Below are 15882 nucleotides of genomic sequence, written 5' to 3' on the forward strand. Positions count from 1 at the left end.
TTAATCAAAAGGACAAATTGGATCAGGTCATTGAGCCAAAGGATGTTGTTTCGTGGCAGAGCACAGTCAACATGCAGGCAGCACAGGTTCAGGGAAAGACCAAGAAGCGGAGGCGCATTGATTAGATCTGGGGAAGACAAGTGGGATGCTGGCCCTGTGCCAATAATACATGATTTATTTGCCTGTAATTGCTACATCAATAAGACTGTTATCATCGTCTTTTGGTTGTCACTCTAGCGAATTAGTAGCATAAATAATGCCATGCATTGATAACCTGGGGTATCACTCTTTCCGCCACATGCTAGGATTGTGACTACATTATGAAGAAGATTCTGTTTGTAATTGAGTCAATGTAGTTTTGATGTTCAGACCAATACCGTGTCTAGCACACTATGTGAGGATACAGAGATGCCCTGTCATTTCATTCTGTCCAGCCCTAGCTGTAAGAATTGACCAAATCCCTATGGACTTGAGCACAAGATGCTATTGCATAGGGCCTGCATTCAACCACTTTCCAAAAAGCAAGGATGTTCCACACTCAATTTTCTCATAAAAAATGCTCGAAATTTTCGAAAAAAACTGTTCTGTTTTACTTCCATGTGGAGCTCTTTACTCTCCTCCACCTATTCCTAACAGACTCCTACTGGACTCCCGGATTCCTACTGGATTCCTACCGGACTGGACTAGGACTGGGACAATTTTTATGTTGGCTGATCACCATACAAATTTTGTGTCCCAGTCCTAGTGGAGTCCTAGTGGAGTCCTAGTAAATTCCTAGTAAATTCCTACTGGAATGGTCCCAAATGACAAGGAATTGTGGATTCCTAAGGAATGGGTATAGTGGAGTCCAGTAGGAATCCAGTAGGAGTCCAGTAGGAATTTCCGAGCACTAGGAGTCCAGTAGGACCAGTAGTTTGTCACTGTTGTTGTTATTATATAATATTAAAAAAAAGCGCAACCATGAGAATTGAACCCTCGACGTTATGGACACAGTAGCATATTACAGACACGAGCACTCTACCAGTTACACTACGATGGCTTTATTATGGATATAAATTATATACCCTACATACCAACCGGCTGACCTCTTCCCAGAAAGGACGCTGGCAAATTCCGCAAGTGGGAAATTTGCACAACCCTCAACCCACCATCGAAAACCTCTCTCACTTGAGACAGCACCGGATATGTAGGGCTAAATAGCCATCAACATAGCCTTTCAAAACTGGAGAATAGCAAACCTGCGATGTAGGGTAAACATAACAATAAGAAAATTTTCAATTTGGTGAACAATAGAACAAACGGACATATTGGGCTATACAGAGTTTATCTAATTGTTCTTTAGATAGTTAGAAATTTATTGTTCACTATGAACGACATGCATAGTGGTCGCGGTATTCAACACAAATTGCCACCTATGGAGGCTGATCATTTTTTACATCATTGTTTCAATATGATGAAAGGCATAAATTGATCACAAATTCCGGGTCTGATCTCGCATCTTTTCCTGAATATGATTGAAATTCATTTTCTAAATATAAACAGTTGAATAAAAACGTTGAATTTGCCCTAAAACATATCAAGAAAATGTGCAGCCAATATACCGCGTGCCCGCTGAGTGCCCCACTGAGTGCCCCCCTCATGCCCGACTTTACGAAGTTAACGGTAAACGACCACTAATTGCTCAGTCAGGATTTTAACATCCACCCGCCTCCTACGTGTAGCCGACTCCCAGTTAGAGCATCCGCAAACATCGTGTTTGAAGTCCATGATCTTGAACTTCTTACCCTTGTGCAGTCCCTCGAAAGCAACTCCAATTTCCTGAACTTGAGAGGGAATATCGGGAACCAAGTATTCAAAGGGGACTTCAATGTTTCCCACATAACGGTGACCTTCACCATGTCCCCCACGACACCCTTGAATTCGACCCGCTTGTTCTCGTACTTTCCATTGTGGAAATCAGGATTTGAATGTAATATTCGAAGGGATATCCTCATTCCGTTGAAGCAACTCTCTGCAAGCCAGTACGGAGGAGGGGCTGTCCGAAAGTTATAAAATTTATAACACCGAGGGCTGAAACTAATGTTGTTCTTACCATTATCACCGTGATTGGGTGTACGCGAACCAGGGTTCCAGGCAGGACTCATAGGTATGTCTTCAATGGCAGGGAGCGGAGTGGACGCAACATTAGCATGTGGCGCGGATGTCGGAATTGAGTGTAATGGAAGGATAGCAGAGGTGGTAGAAGACCCTGACGAGGTCGCAGGTGCAGAAGGCCCTGGGGATGAGTCTCTATTCTCAATTTTGCTCATCCTGTAGTCGGCGCTGAAAGCGCGTCAAGCATGATTTGGCAGATGAAATCAAAACTCACAGGAGGTGTAGAGATCTAACATCGAACGGTTCTTGACGTTGTAAATGTGCTTCGAGCTCAACAAGTACTTTACCCCCACGTAAAGTGCTCTTGACTATACCTTGATAGCTCTTGAAATTTCCGGCAGTGACGACTACATGCTTCCCAACAAGATATCTGTTGGGGTCTGTGTAGATCTTGTCCAACTTGTCCAAGAGACCCTTCGTTGCCTGCCCTTGTGCTGTCGTTATTGAAAGGCCCTTGTGTTCTCCAAAAATTCGTGGTGGACTGTAGAAAACAACAGAGTACATCGACGTTTCGATCTAGTAATAGCGTCAGTCATGTAAAACTTGTGGGAAAAAATCTAACCTCAATTGCAGCCTCGTGGTTGTATACCCATACAGAATTATCGTTTAGGTTTACTACCCATCCAGTGATGCCTTTCTGAGTTCCCAATTCGACGCGGACTTTGTCACCGATTCTGAGGTGTTTTCGAAGGGATGCCAGTGGGATGGTAGAAGTCAACCCCTCCAGTGGGAGGAAGAGGTTGGCATCTTTTTCTCTCAATGCGATGATACATCCGAAAAGACCCTTCGAATCCCCATCAATTACCTTTACGGCGTCGTCTAGACGAAAGGATTTAGAAGTAATTTGTTCTATGGTTCTCTGCCGCGCGTCCGCTGGTATTGAAGAGCACGCACTAAAGAGACTGTACTCTTCAGCTGTTGGGATTGCGTCCTCGGGAGTGTACCTGTCCGTATCTAGTGCCTTCAATATGGCGTACCCATCGTGGTCATAAAGAACGCCTTTGAATAAAGACAGGCGATTTTTCGATCGCAAAGCCCGTGGATACCTTTGTTGAGCAAGGCTTGTACTAAAAAGACTTTGTGAAGGACGATCTGAACCCCATTTCTTCAATAACTCGGGACGAGGGTTATAGTTTTGCGCGAAACGGGAGTCTTTTTCCAAGTCCACCAGTTCGACAGTGGTGGCGGCACCTTTTTTGTGGGAGGGTTCATAGACAACTCGAGGCACAACTAAAACATCAACCAGCAGTGACAAACTGGTCCGTGTCACAAAAGCAATATCGCCCTTAAACAGCCCCTTGCTAAGTCTCACCCAGCCGCCTGACCTGGGTCTGTATGTATCGGGAACGTTGAAAATAACTCGGGGATCTACTGAGATTGGAGTTATTTTGGACGAGAAAACGTTCGGAAGACCCTCGCAGATGTCGCGAACGATGTCTCGTGAGGCGGCCTCAAAGAATATTCTTCCTGGTAATGAGGTCCAACCGAATACGCATGGTGCTCGTAAATGAGAAGGAAATCGAGCGTCAACTAAACGTTTGTAAACACGAAAGACAGCATGTTCCTCATAGCCAGGCTAAGCAGGTGAGCGACAAGAAAAGTTACAAAAGGTAATAGCCCTACCGTTACGACGACAACCCACAGAGACTTTGTATCAGTTGAACTAGCGAGCTCAATCCTGCGTTCAAGCTCGTCACATTTATCAGCGTCATCTTCGACCTGTGGAAGATGTCCGACTCGGGGTCCCAGACGCGCTTTTGCGCATGCGAGAAAGTTCGTCCAGAAGGGCTCATCATTGGATGGATGCAAAGACTCGTGCAAAATCAACTGATGAGCCGAATGGGGGTCTCCAGGTATCGGTTCAGGTTCATCATCATCGAATAGGTCCTCTGAAAACAAATTTGTGAACATAACTTGTAAGTGCAATTCACCAGGCATACCAAGGTCGCCATCAGGATGCCCTTCGTCTTCGCCATCAGATGCCGCAGCTTCGATATCAAGAAATTGAAGAACGTTGCTGTTTCTGCTAATGTGCTAAGTAAAAAACGTCAGCTTCACTTTTTGGAAGACAGTGTGCCATACCATCACTTTTCTCTTTTTCGAAGGCCTCTTGACTTCTGGCGATGAGATTTTCGGCTTTCAGGACAGTTCAGACCATGAGTATATGAATGGCAAGTAACTATTTAAAAGTACAAACAGTATTTGACATAGGTATATCACTATCTGACATAGTAATTCGACTGACAAGAAGCAGAAAGCGGTTCGGTGATGTTGATCAGCATTTTGTTGTCACGACTTTAGGGCAGCCTGCTGCTGATCATGTGATCATATATATTTACATTGGGATCGCAAACTTAGGGATCGAAACTTTACTAAGAAGCTCAGCTACTTTATGTGTAGGGGTATATATGAGGAGGGCTTGCACCACAACACAGATGAAGATCATAAGTAGCATCTGCCGAAAAGAAATACCGCCTTGGTGAACAATGCGTGAAGATGGAATTGGAAGGATCTCCTGGTAGGCCGTCTGAAAACGAACGCTAAGATAACAGTCATGAAATAATCACCTTCGTGGGAGTCTAGATTTTAATCTGAACATCTTCAGCGCCGGAGGAGCCTGTAGCAATTACAAAGTCACCTTCGCCAGAAATAGCCTGAAAACAAGTGAGAATGGTATAAGCGCAGTTGTGAAGAGAGGACATACGTCTACAACCTGTACCAGGTCTTCGACGAATGAGATTCGGAAGAACTTGTGAAGCGAAAACGTACCTTTTCCATGATGTAATAGTTGGAAAGGTGTCCTGTGCGCTGATCATACAGGCGTGGGCATCCATCGTCGCTTCCAACAACAAATAGTGAGGAGCCAGGTATCGCTGAGACCAACAGTGGAACGTTTTGGTTAATGGGATGACAGAAGGTGCGTAAGGGTTCCCGGGGGGGTATGGAGTACGTATCGACCCCATCGACAAGATTCGAGACGATTAAGGTGCGGCCATCACCACCAATCGGCGATGGCCGCATGACCTCTGAATGTATTAAGTCAGCACCAAGTCCAAAGAGCAAGTAGCGTCGTACATTCTCGTAGTGAGCTGTTGGCTCCATTCCTTAGACCACGGTTCGATCTTCTGACTGACGCTATTCGAACTGTTAACAGATTACGCTCATGGAGAAAGAAAGGCTTACACTTGATGAGACTCCAGGTAACAAACGAGAAGACTTGAACCTCGGTCAAGAAAATCTACACTGCGAACGACGAACGGTTCAGGGGTAAGCGCATGCAGCAGTTTCAGGTGACCTAGAGGGGTTTGTGATTCAGGTAAGGAATTTCAAGTGTTTCGAAATGCTGACCATCCGAATCCATCTGCCACACCTTTGCGGTACCGTTCCCCGCTGTGATGCAAGGCGATGATGGTTCATATCAAACGCGAGGGCCTCAATGCGGTTATCGTGGGCAGGTATTGAGCAACTGAGGCGGTAAGACCCCTGAATGAGAAGATCAAAATAAAATTGGGTTAAATGGTAGATAGAACTTACGGTTTCATGAGTTTGTCGGTAGACAAAGGCTCGGCCATCGGCACAGCCGAAGGCGAACGAAGTGGTTGGGCCTTCTGGGGAAATGGGAGTCCAGATAGCCGCGCAGACAGGTCCATTAAAAACAACCGATATTGCTTGGTGCAGAGACCCTTCTGTCACATCCCAGATAAAAAGTTGTCCATCATCCCCTGAAAGAATAAGGGAGTGATGGGCTTCATCAGCAGGCGGAAACTTACCGCCACTTAATAACATCCGAGCGTCCTTACTCAGTTTGAGCGTGTTCAACGGCTTGGTATGCTTGCGGAGGGCGTACTTGCATTCGAACTGCCGGGGGAACATGAGTGTGTGATCCAAGTAAGAAGTCGGTACTCACTGTCAGGATTGTGGAACCCATGTCGATAAGAAGACTGGCGTATAAGTACGCGCAGAGGCATTATTTTCGATGATCACTTTTCGATGATCATTCTAGGTTTTATGTTAGCCAGAAACAATAATGACGAAAAATCGCCGTGCACAAGAGATGACGACGGTGAGCATTTTTTCCAGTGTCTACATTCAGGTTGCCTTTCTGTATTCAATTTGAATTGCTGCAATTGTCTACCGGCTGAATATCCAAGCTAGCCATAAAGAGGATCAGATTATTGTGCTATGCGTGCTACAGTACTAACTAATTCGAGAAGAGGAGAAATGGGAGAAAAAGGAGGGGACGAACAGTCACGAAAGCAACTGATGAGGGGAGTGGAAAAGAGACGGAAGATGAGTGGGGGACGTATTTGGCCTAGGAGTTTTAGGGCAGGGTGCGTCTACTTAGGGCAGGCTGCTCTGATTTTCGCACTATATATTTTGATGACCAAGCGAATAAAGGCTTCTTTCCTTCCTCCACTCAGCCTTCCTCCACTAATTTCGAATGATCTCCTTCAAATGCCTCATCACTTTGTAGAAAACGCAGATAGTTTTTGTAAATACTGTACTACTAGCTCGATCATTGAAAATCTAAGAACAAAAGACACAAATGGCATAAGAACGTATCTGGGATTGAGAGAAATGGAGAGTTCTCCATATCTGCCGTCGACCTAGTCATTGGAGTGGGTAATGACCACACCCATGGCTGTAGGCCTATGCCATATAAACTGGAATAATCCACCTAACTGTTTTCCATAGGTGGTGGATTTTTCCAAGCCTTTCCCTCTGTGGATTAATCCACTCACCTCTGTAGCAATGACTTCAGAGGGGTATGTCTGATGGGAAACAATATACTGGAGATGTAGGAGGTATATAAGTCTTGATATTTTCATTTATTCCGCCTTCATATCTGTCATTCCAGCCTTTGATGCTAACAATTGTAAACAAAGGCATATTTGAGCATCTGGTGATGTTTTTTCTTTCTACAGTCTGTTTCTCTTGGAAAAAAAGACCGCAAAACCCTCCAAATATATGCTAGATTATATTTACACCTCCTCAAATGTTTTCCGCAGCCTGACTTGTGTCAAAATTGATGGATTGGTTCCAGATGGTTTGGATGACGCTTTCACTGACGCGGAAAGGGATTGACCAATACGTACAAACAAGATTACTAATATTAGCGCTCTGAGATTCCCAGTCCCCAATGCTACCAAAATGTACCTACTCATCATCGTCCTCCACCAGCTCCTCGAGTATGGGATCAACGGAAGCATACGGACCCTCTCCGCTATCTTCCTGCCTAACGATCGGCACCATTGGCTTGTCCCACAACCGACTGAATCGAGTGCGCAGCATATGCTGCATATTAGCTTGACGGCTCGCATATGCATTCACCCCCTCCATCATCGCCTCGTCCAGCCCTTCCCACCCTTTCCATAGATCCTCCCACCAGGCGGCTCTCCATTCCAATGTCTTTCGGATGCGTCGCATTTCCTCCCTCAACAAGTGAGCTTCTTCCCACCACCTCAGGTGCCTTGTGCGTGCTTTTGCCCACTCAACACGAACAGCTGTGGCAACGTCGGGAGTTAAGTACTTACATGTTGAAAAGAATAATAAGAGACAAACCTTTGTGTAGAACCTCATCACTTTCATCCCCGACTCCCTGTGGGGTTGTCCATATCCACGATACAATTTTTTTCCCTTGTCCCAATCCTTTCTTGATGTCCGCCCGCTTTCTTTTTGACAACTCGTGTCCATCAGGTCCGAACAGGTCATCTGGATCTTCTATGCTAATCTTGTGCCCGTCTGGCGTTGTTAGATCGCCGTCCTTGAGTTCTTGAAGGTGGGTCTCCCAATCACCCGGACCCAGCAGGGCCAAAAGCGCTTTGCGTGCTGCTCTGTACTTCACTGCGAGAGCCTTTGACTTGTCCTCCAAGCGGCTGATTGTGTCTTGAGCTCTGGTGTTGGGGTTCTGATTACGGATGTTGCGGTTACGGAAGCTGATGAAGGACAGGTGACCACGTTGAAGGCTGCGGATTTTGTCAAGCATATCTTCGCACTGTGCCCGCCGCAGCCTGATCTCGATGTCGATAAGTGTCGCGTCGCAACTGTGCTTACGATGATTCTCGGGCAGGGTTGAGGGCAGCCATAGAACTTGGTGCTCGACATCGGTGAGCGAGTCGCCGATTTGGGATGACTGATTCGTTGACTGTTGCTCGCGCCAGGACTCCTCGTTCTGTGCTTGCACCGATGTCACCAAGGGCATATAGATCACTTGAAGATTCCGGAAGTGCTTCAGTTGCCGTAGGAGTAGAAGTCGGCGGTGCTGGATTTCGTTGTCCTGATTTGTTGTTAGCTGATTTGGCTTCCTCGCGTCCCAGCAAATGCGCCGCCTATTTTGAAGTTGTTAGTCATCGTAAATCAACAAGGGGAGAACACCTACTGATTCTCCTCAACCAGTAATCCTAGCGTTATGAACCCCGTCTGACTGGTGTCGTGTAACTGAGGTACTCCCACCTTCAGGGCGATCGCTTCTTCCTTGAGGAGTTGTTTTTTCACTTCGTCTTGAGATGCGTCTAAAATGAACATTTGTAAATGCGGTGATAAGGAAGATAATTGGGTACGTACGGGTAATGATGGATACATAAGGATTCTTCTGCTTCGGATCATTTTCCCACCGGAGAATGATGTCGGTCCATTGCTTCTCAACCTCAGGTGTGAGGGAAGCCGAAAAGTCTTCAAATATCTTTTGTTGCCGTTTTTCCTCAGCTGTGGCAAGGACCAAACGTGAATGTAAAGATCGGCCTTGAAAAAAATGTTCATCAGTCTAAGTAGAGAGGACGACAGTAAACTTACCGAGTCCAATGTATTTTCGAAAGTTATGATGACCGATATGGTCGTCAAGGGTGTCGTGATGAGAACCTGGGCCCATTTCTTTCGTGCTATTCACGACATGGTTCAGTTCCGACCAGCTGCACTCAATACCTTCACCGTCGGTCCGTCCCACACCATTCTTGAAGTTTAATGAGTGCGGTGCTTGACACGACACCTTGTGCATAGGGCAGTGGCACTTGGGTATCCCCCACTCGAACTCGACGTTGGGAGGGAGCTGGATTTCAGGCGGCAGCTTGTCGACCCTTTCATCAAATTTTAACTTGAACTGACAGGCGATATCATATGATACGAAAACAGATGCGATGAGGAGTGGAGCGAGGGCCGAGAGCAGGATATAATCCATGTTGCAATACCTGTCCGAGGCGTCAGCCACCGGTACTGATAGTGATTTAAACGAGACAAACCTTTCTCCTTTCTGTAGGTCTGCAACCCCCCCTCCACGAACGATCTCATGGCGGGCACAAAGAGCCATTCCGACGCCCGTGGAACGCAACCCGGTGGAGAACTTGGTCTCAGTGTGAGCCAACGTTTTGAAACCACTACAGTTGCTTATCTACGAAGACGTCGGTTTTGTGATAAAAGTTGATAATGAGAGCCACTTACATCTTTCTGGGTGGCGTATTTGAGAACATGTTCACGGTATGGCTTGTCATCGGGAAAATAGGCCATCCCCGTGTGTAGGCCAGGGTCCTTAGCGATGGATGATCGCATCAGGTTCTTAAGTCGAAAGTTGGCGTCCATCGCTATGATCAGAAGGTAAAGGAATCTACAAGGAGAACCGTGGTCAGGCAACAATCACATACGGATTTATCACTCTACTCACTTCCACTTCGAGTCAACATCCTTCCAGTTGGCCGGCAGGTTGACACCTGGGACTGGACATGTGGGACAGTCAGGGGCAAGGTCTCCGGCCCCAGTGGCGATGAGACCTCCTTGAATGTTGCCTCGTCCTGCACGTTTCATCAATTTAAGATGTCGAAACATGCGAATCATTTGCATGAACGACTTATAACGTGTCTTAGGAAAAAAAGGGAAATATGAGCGATGGCGAATGGTCAGAAACGACAACACTTACCTTTGGAACGTTCAACTCCGTATTGTCAGTCAGGTACTCCATGGCCTTGTAGTACTCGTGAGCGGATAACTTGCCTGCCAAAGTGATGACGTGGAATGTTTCGAGTAGACGAAAAGTTGCACAAGTCTGAGGTTGGTGAACGGTTGCAGGGAACCACTCGCTTCGGAGGAGCTGCTGCTGATTGCTTATCCTGTTGTCGCATCCACAGAAATCCACGGCAACGTAGTGCAACCCATTTGTGTGAAGGACCATAAAGTCCTTGTGTCCAGGTTGCGGCGCGACACATCGAGAACTGGCAGGGTGGCCGAGCTGAACTCTGAGGCCCAAGTCTTTCAGCGATACTTTGTCGAAACACGCGCCGTCCCATTTCTAAAACAATTGATCAGTCAACTAAAAGTGAATGAAGGTCTCATGATCAACCAACCTTGATGATGTGGAGAGGTAACTGTCGATGGCGCTTGAGCGTGCAGTTCAAGCACTCCGCCAATGGTCCCAGACAATCCTCACAGCGGTAGATTCCAGCCGGGGAGGAGCACGACATGCACCCATGGAAGTGTTCCCCCCCCCGCCCTTCAAGCCTAAGCAATTCAAGCAGATATTCCTCCCTATAGCCTGGATCACACCGATCCTTTCCAGCCCACTCGTGCAACGGAGCATCCTGAAAGCCCGTGTTTGTCAAAACACAATCAGTTCTCAGGTTTCGAGCCACTTACCGAAGTGGGGTACCGTTTTGCTGCAACTTTTGCAGCCACGGTGCCTTGAACATTTTCTTCGACATTTATTAGGGGTGACTCCTCCCCGAAATCTTCATACTCGATGCAAGGGTTCCAGTCGTCGAATTCCTGTTCTACGAGGGGCCAACTCTGAGCAGAGGAGACTTTCACGGGGGAACAAGGTGTTTGGAGGATACGAAAACCATTATCAGAAATTTGGACAGTGCGGGAGTGACCAATGTGAAGCTTGTCGTCGTGCTTGTCGTCGCGAACAACAACGAACTTGCTCTTTCTTTTGTAACAGCCCTTGGCCATGTTGATGGGAAAACAAGGGTCGTCACCAAGTCGTCACATGTGCTCACACGCCAACATCAATAACATCAACAACAGTGGTATGTACATACAGCAGGACAACTGAAGAACGTGCAACTACTCGACCAAGCTAACTACAGGAAATTGAAGTCGAAGTCTCCCTCGCTCGAGGTATCCTCCTGCGTGGTCTCTCCCAAGCTCGGTCCCGCTATTGCTTTCTCAATGTCTTCGAGGCCGATCATTGGGGTCGGAAGGCCGTTCATAATTTTTTGGATCGCAGAATTTAACTCGGCATTCCAACTATGTTTCGGAGGCGACTCAGCATCAGCCCGCTCTGGGAAGAGGAACAACATCCAGCCAACTTTGCTACGGACAAGCTACGACAGATCTAAATATCAGAAGCCGTCACATACAAACCAAGGACTAACCTTTTGCCGCAATTTCAAAATGTAAGCCCCGTAATCGGTGTCCATGTAATCCTTATTCACTCTTATCTCCTCCTCAGGCTCCGGAAATCTGAGGCACCATACGAGATTGGCAATAGCAATATGTAAAGTCATGGCAATCCTTCAGCCATATCCCCACATGAACTTATTATGTTTTGAGATAGGACAGTAGGTATCAATATGAAAAGCTTAGAATAGCCTTTCCTAATGTGAAAGACAACTTGTGCATGATGTCAAAAACTAATGCTGCAGCACTGGCAATATGTAAGGTCATGTCAATCATTCAACCTCATCCCCATAACCTAGACTGGGCCAAGGACACCATAATCTACATGTCAACTACAAACTTTTGTAGTCTAAAAAAGCGGACACTACACACTTTTTCAAATTAAAAAGCAGACACTACAAACTTTTCTAATGAAAAAGCGCACACTACAAACTTTTGTAGTCTAAAAAAGCGGACATTACACACTTTTTCAAATGAAAAAGCAGACACTACAAACTTTTCCAATAAAAAAGCGGACACTACAAACTTTTGTAGTCTAAAAAAGTGGACAGGACAACCTTTTCTAAAGGCTCTAAGTCCAACTTTTGTAGTCTTTTGTAGTGTATCAGTAAAATTTGTAGTCTATGTCCGACTTTTGTAGTCTATCAGTAAACTTTGTAGTTGAGTCCGACTTTTTTGTAGTCTATCAGTAAACTTGGTAGTCTATATCTGACCATTCCTTTTCTAGGGCATGCACCTTCCTTTTTTGGTCATTTTTCCCACGATACAATAGTTGTAGCCCTTTCTTTTAGCTTTCTAAATATACTGAAATCATATTGTTTGGTTTTGTTTTCATGGAGAAAAATGCAAAAAACAAAAAAAAACACGACACTTTTGGGATTGCTTTACCTCATAACTCCACAATGGGAGCACTTCAGAACATAATTCAAACAGATTCAGGAAGCTACAGTGTAGGGCTACAACTTTTGTTTTTGACCATTTTTGGTAATTGGTCATGTGACCATCATCCCAACATCCCATTACATGGACCCTGATAGGTAAAATCATTCTCCTCTTGGTTTTCTTCACTTTTTGGTCAAACCAGGTGATATTTCCCTTTTGGGATGGAACCTGAAGGCAGTGCCTGATGTTCTGTACACCATTTTTATATATATTCAATTTTTCCGCTATTTTCTGGCTATTTTTGGATATATTACTATATTTGGAATTGGACCCTGGACCCTGACAATATTACCCAACATGATGATCAGCAATGAGCCCTAATTTTTCCTGATTTTATTGCTATTTTACCTTTGGAAATGCACCCTGGACCCTGAAAGGTCAGCTGCCACTAAAAATGAAATATTCAATGAAAGCGCCAGGTACACATATGAAAAGTGCAATGAAATCTCCTAGGAATAAGAATGAAATATCCATTGAAAGCACCAGGCATCCAAATGAGAAGCGCAATGAGATATCCTGGGGCTAGCAATGAAATATCCAATGAAAGCACCAGATATATCTATGAAAAGTCCAATGAAATATCCTAGGAACAAGAATGAAATATCCATTGAAACCGCCAGGCATTCAGATGAAAAGCACAATGAAATATCCTGGGGCTAACAATGAAATATCCAATGAAACTGCCAGATATATATATGAAAACTCCAATGAAATGTCCTGGAGCTAATAATGAAATATTCATTGAAAGCGCCAGGTATCCATATGAAAATTGCAATGAAATATCCTGGGGATGAGAATGAAATATATATTGAAAGCGCCAGGTGTCCATATGAAAATTGCAATGAAATATCCTGGGGTTGAGAATGAAATGTATATTGAAAGCACCAGGTATCCATATGAAAATCGCAATGAAATATCCTAGAACAATGAGATATGCGATCTCATTGAACCTCTAGGCATTATACACATCGCCCTCCAGGCATATGTCTGGTTTTTATCATAAAAGTGTATACCACCCATCGAAACCAGTACTTGGCAGAGCGACGGTTTGGGAATCAAGTAAGGTATAATGCAAAGTTGGCGGTGAGAGCAGCCGCCATGCGACGATGCCCTTCCGCGACGCTAGCTACGCGAGAAAAACTACTACAGGACACACCGATCACGAGAGGTGAAGTGACTTCCCTGGTAAAAAAATATTAAGATCTCGAAAACTAATTTCCGAAGGGGAGAGAGCTCACCAGCCACAAAAAATACCAATGTCCCGACCACGACTCACACAAAAGAAGGGGCCGCCAGCGTTGGGGGGAGGGATATGGTACCCGTATATGGCTGTGATGAGATTGCCTGGTGGAATAATAGCGTTGTCAGGCCTGTTGGGAGGTAAAGCATAGCCTGGGGTGTAGAGCGCGGGAAGGCCGATAACATTAGCAGCTGGGCTGATGGCATTGGGGGCTGCTGCAACGGGAGCGGTTACTGCAATGGAAGCGGTTACAGCAGAAGGAGGAATAACCGCGGCTGCAGGAGAGTTGGTGACCTGTGGGGTCACCATCTCAGATGTGTCACCGTCGTTATCATCACTGTTGTCAACCTCCGTGTGAGGACCGGGGGAGGAGAGGACTTCGAAGCCATCTTCGACAGCGGTTGCTTGACTGTTGTTGGGGCTGTCACGGTGTGCGGGAGTGACAAGCCGAATGACGCTGGTGATGAGAACACAGCTTTCACGATCGTGAATGCCGAGGTTGTTGAATAAATCTTCAAGAACTGTTAAAAACGTAAATATCGGAGTGAGTAATTAACAGGTGAAAAAGGAAAAAGCACCTGTCATGGAAGGTGCACCCTGGGCTGTTCAAAGGTTTGCGTTAGACGGGGGGGGGGACAATGAGATGGGACTAGTCTTACGGTCATCGGCCAATGTCGATGGGGCCCGGGGTGAACCGAATCCAGTCAAGCGTGCGGGCATATTATTGAGACGAGAGGAAGTGGTTTGGACAGATGGTGGGGGTGGTTGAAAGGAATAGACGCGGTTCAAAAGTGGGGTTTTATCTGGCAGCGCAACGGTGCTTCTTAGCTCACAAAAAAGGACAAAAGAGAAAGTCTATTGAGCGTGATCCGGCGGATACGTGGCCAAATGTACGTACATGATGCCAACGAAGGCCTCCTCCCTCACATCGATGAGCGCAAACATGTTCGATTGGTGCCCGAAAAAGGATGAATTTTTTTTTTGGTCGTTTCTTCTGGCGGATAAAGAATGAAGGTAGGTGGCATGGGACGGGGAATGTCCCTCTCTCAAAAATCGACTGCTAACATGGCCGACGTCGCACAGGGTGCGGCCAATGTTGTCCAGGATGAAGTCGATGTTGACGTCGTCGAAAATGAGTAAGAGACTAAGCTTGTTCTTGTTTTATTTCAAAGTTTGACACGTTGATCCAGGGCTGCACTTCTCACCCCGCTGAAAAAAGGGTGGGCGAAATGTTCCCGCCAAAAATTCTTGAAATCCCATCTTGAAGAATACAAGACTGCGCTACTCGTCTCTCACGAAAAGGCCACCTCCTTCCTCGACGGCATCGTTAATCTATGGTTTTCGACGTATCACTGGTCGATCCCAGTCACGCAGGAAGAGTTGCCGACATCACCGCCTTTCCCTACCGGCGCCGACGGTTTCGAGATATTGACCGAGAAGCAAGCAACCTTGAAAGGGAAGGTGATCGAGCGTATGAGAAAGGTTAGTCGCCCTTACGTACCTCGAGATGCTCGTTTCTCGTTGCTAATCTGTTTCAAAGTCATTGTACAATTGGTTCAACCATCGCTCTAAAAAGACGAAGACCTTGAAGCGGTCGAAGAGTACCGAAGACCCCTTGTCTATTTTAGTCAACCGCCTCCTGGGTTATGCAGGCCCAGCCAAGCTCCGCACTGGCTGGGAAATGTGGGGCACGGCCAACTACGAGTCCCTCAGGGAACCCTTCGAAGAGGCGTTTAGAGAGAGCGGCAAACCTGAAAAACACCACGCGACTTTTCGGAACTCGTTCAAGAAGAAGGAATTTCTCAAACTGAGTGAAGAAGAACAGCCCTAGCTGTAAGAATTGACCAAATTGTGCTGGACCTGCCCACTTTTTTCTATTGCATAGAGCATGGATATGTCCACTTGCCAAAAAGCAAAAGTTTCCAGCACCCGTTTCAATTCCGAAAATGTTTCTAAAAATTTCCACCTATAATAAAATATACCCCTAGAATAGGTTTTCTGAAAGAATATAGTTCTACAGCATCTATTTTTAGCCTCAGTGGCTTTCTGAATGTTTGTGATTTATTCCAGATCTAAATATAGCTCAGATGTATTTTATGATTTAAAATTCTCAGAAATGGTACATCCTGGATCAGTATTGATGACTGGTATGTTTTCCTATA

The 15882-nt window shown here is 45.8% G+C and overlaps 4 protein-coding genes across 4 annotated transcripts; 1 reads left to right on the forward strand and 3 right to left on the reverse strand.

The window, feature by feature from the left end:
• Positions 1–4733: 4733 nt before the first annotated feature.
• On the reverse strand, positions 4734–6082 carry LACBIDRAFT_323717 (uncharacterized protein; the record flags this gene model as incomplete). Its single annotated transcript, XM_001877126.1, has 7 exons — positions 4734–4808; positions 4924–5178; positions 5202–5289; positions 5525–5637; positions 5689–5876; positions 5925–6012; positions 6062–6082. 7 exons carry the CDS (start codon positions 6080–6082, stop codon positions 4734–4736), a joined length of 828 nt encoding a protein of 275 aa, XP_001877161.1.
• A 1229-nt stretch (positions 6083–7311) lies between these two features.
• On the reverse strand, positions 7312–11645 carry LACBIDRAFT_323718 (uncharacterized protein; the record flags this gene model as incomplete). Its single annotated transcript, XM_001877127.1, has 14 exons — positions 7312–7658; positions 7717–8483; positions 8534–8666; positions 8719–8895; positions 8947–9338; positions 9390–9538; positions 9589–9751; positions 9809–10002; positions 10061–10429; positions 10485–10718; positions 10774–10923; positions 11178–11187; positions 11221–11462; positions 11514–11645. 14 exons carry the CDS (start codon positions 11643–11645, stop codon positions 7312–7314), a joined length of 3459 nt encoding a protein of 1152 aa, XP_001877162.1.
• Positions 11646–13535: 1890 nt separating this feature from the next.
• Positions 13536–14440, reverse strand: LACBIDRAFT_311896 (uncharacterized protein; the record flags this gene model as incomplete). Its single annotated transcript, XM_001877128.1, has 4 exons — positions 13536–13662; positions 13719–14241; positions 14299–14322; positions 14380–14440. 4 exons carry the CDS (start codon positions 14438–14440, stop codon positions 13536–13538), a joined length of 735 nt encoding a protein of 244 aa, XP_001877163.1.
• A 315-nt stretch (positions 14441–14755) lies between these two features.
• Positions 14756–15551, forward strand: LACBIDRAFT_311897 (uncharacterized protein; the record flags this gene model as incomplete). Its single annotated transcript, XM_001876694.1, has 3 exons — positions 14756–14856; positions 14911–15202; positions 15261–15551. The coding sequence occupies 3 exons, from the start codon at positions 14756–14758 to the stop codon at positions 15549–15551; spliced, it is 684 nt and encodes a 227-aa protein (XP_001876729.1).
• Positions 15552–15882: the final 331 nt, after the last annotated feature.

The sequence above is a fragment of the Laccaria bicolor genome, genomic scaffold (genome assembly GCF_000143565.1).
Source record: "Laccaria bicolor S238N-H82 LACBIscaffold_4 genomic scaffold, whole genome shotgun sequence".
NCBI lineage: Eukaryota > Fungi > Basidiomycota > Agaricomycetes > Agaricales > Hydnangiaceae > Laccaria > Laccaria bicolor.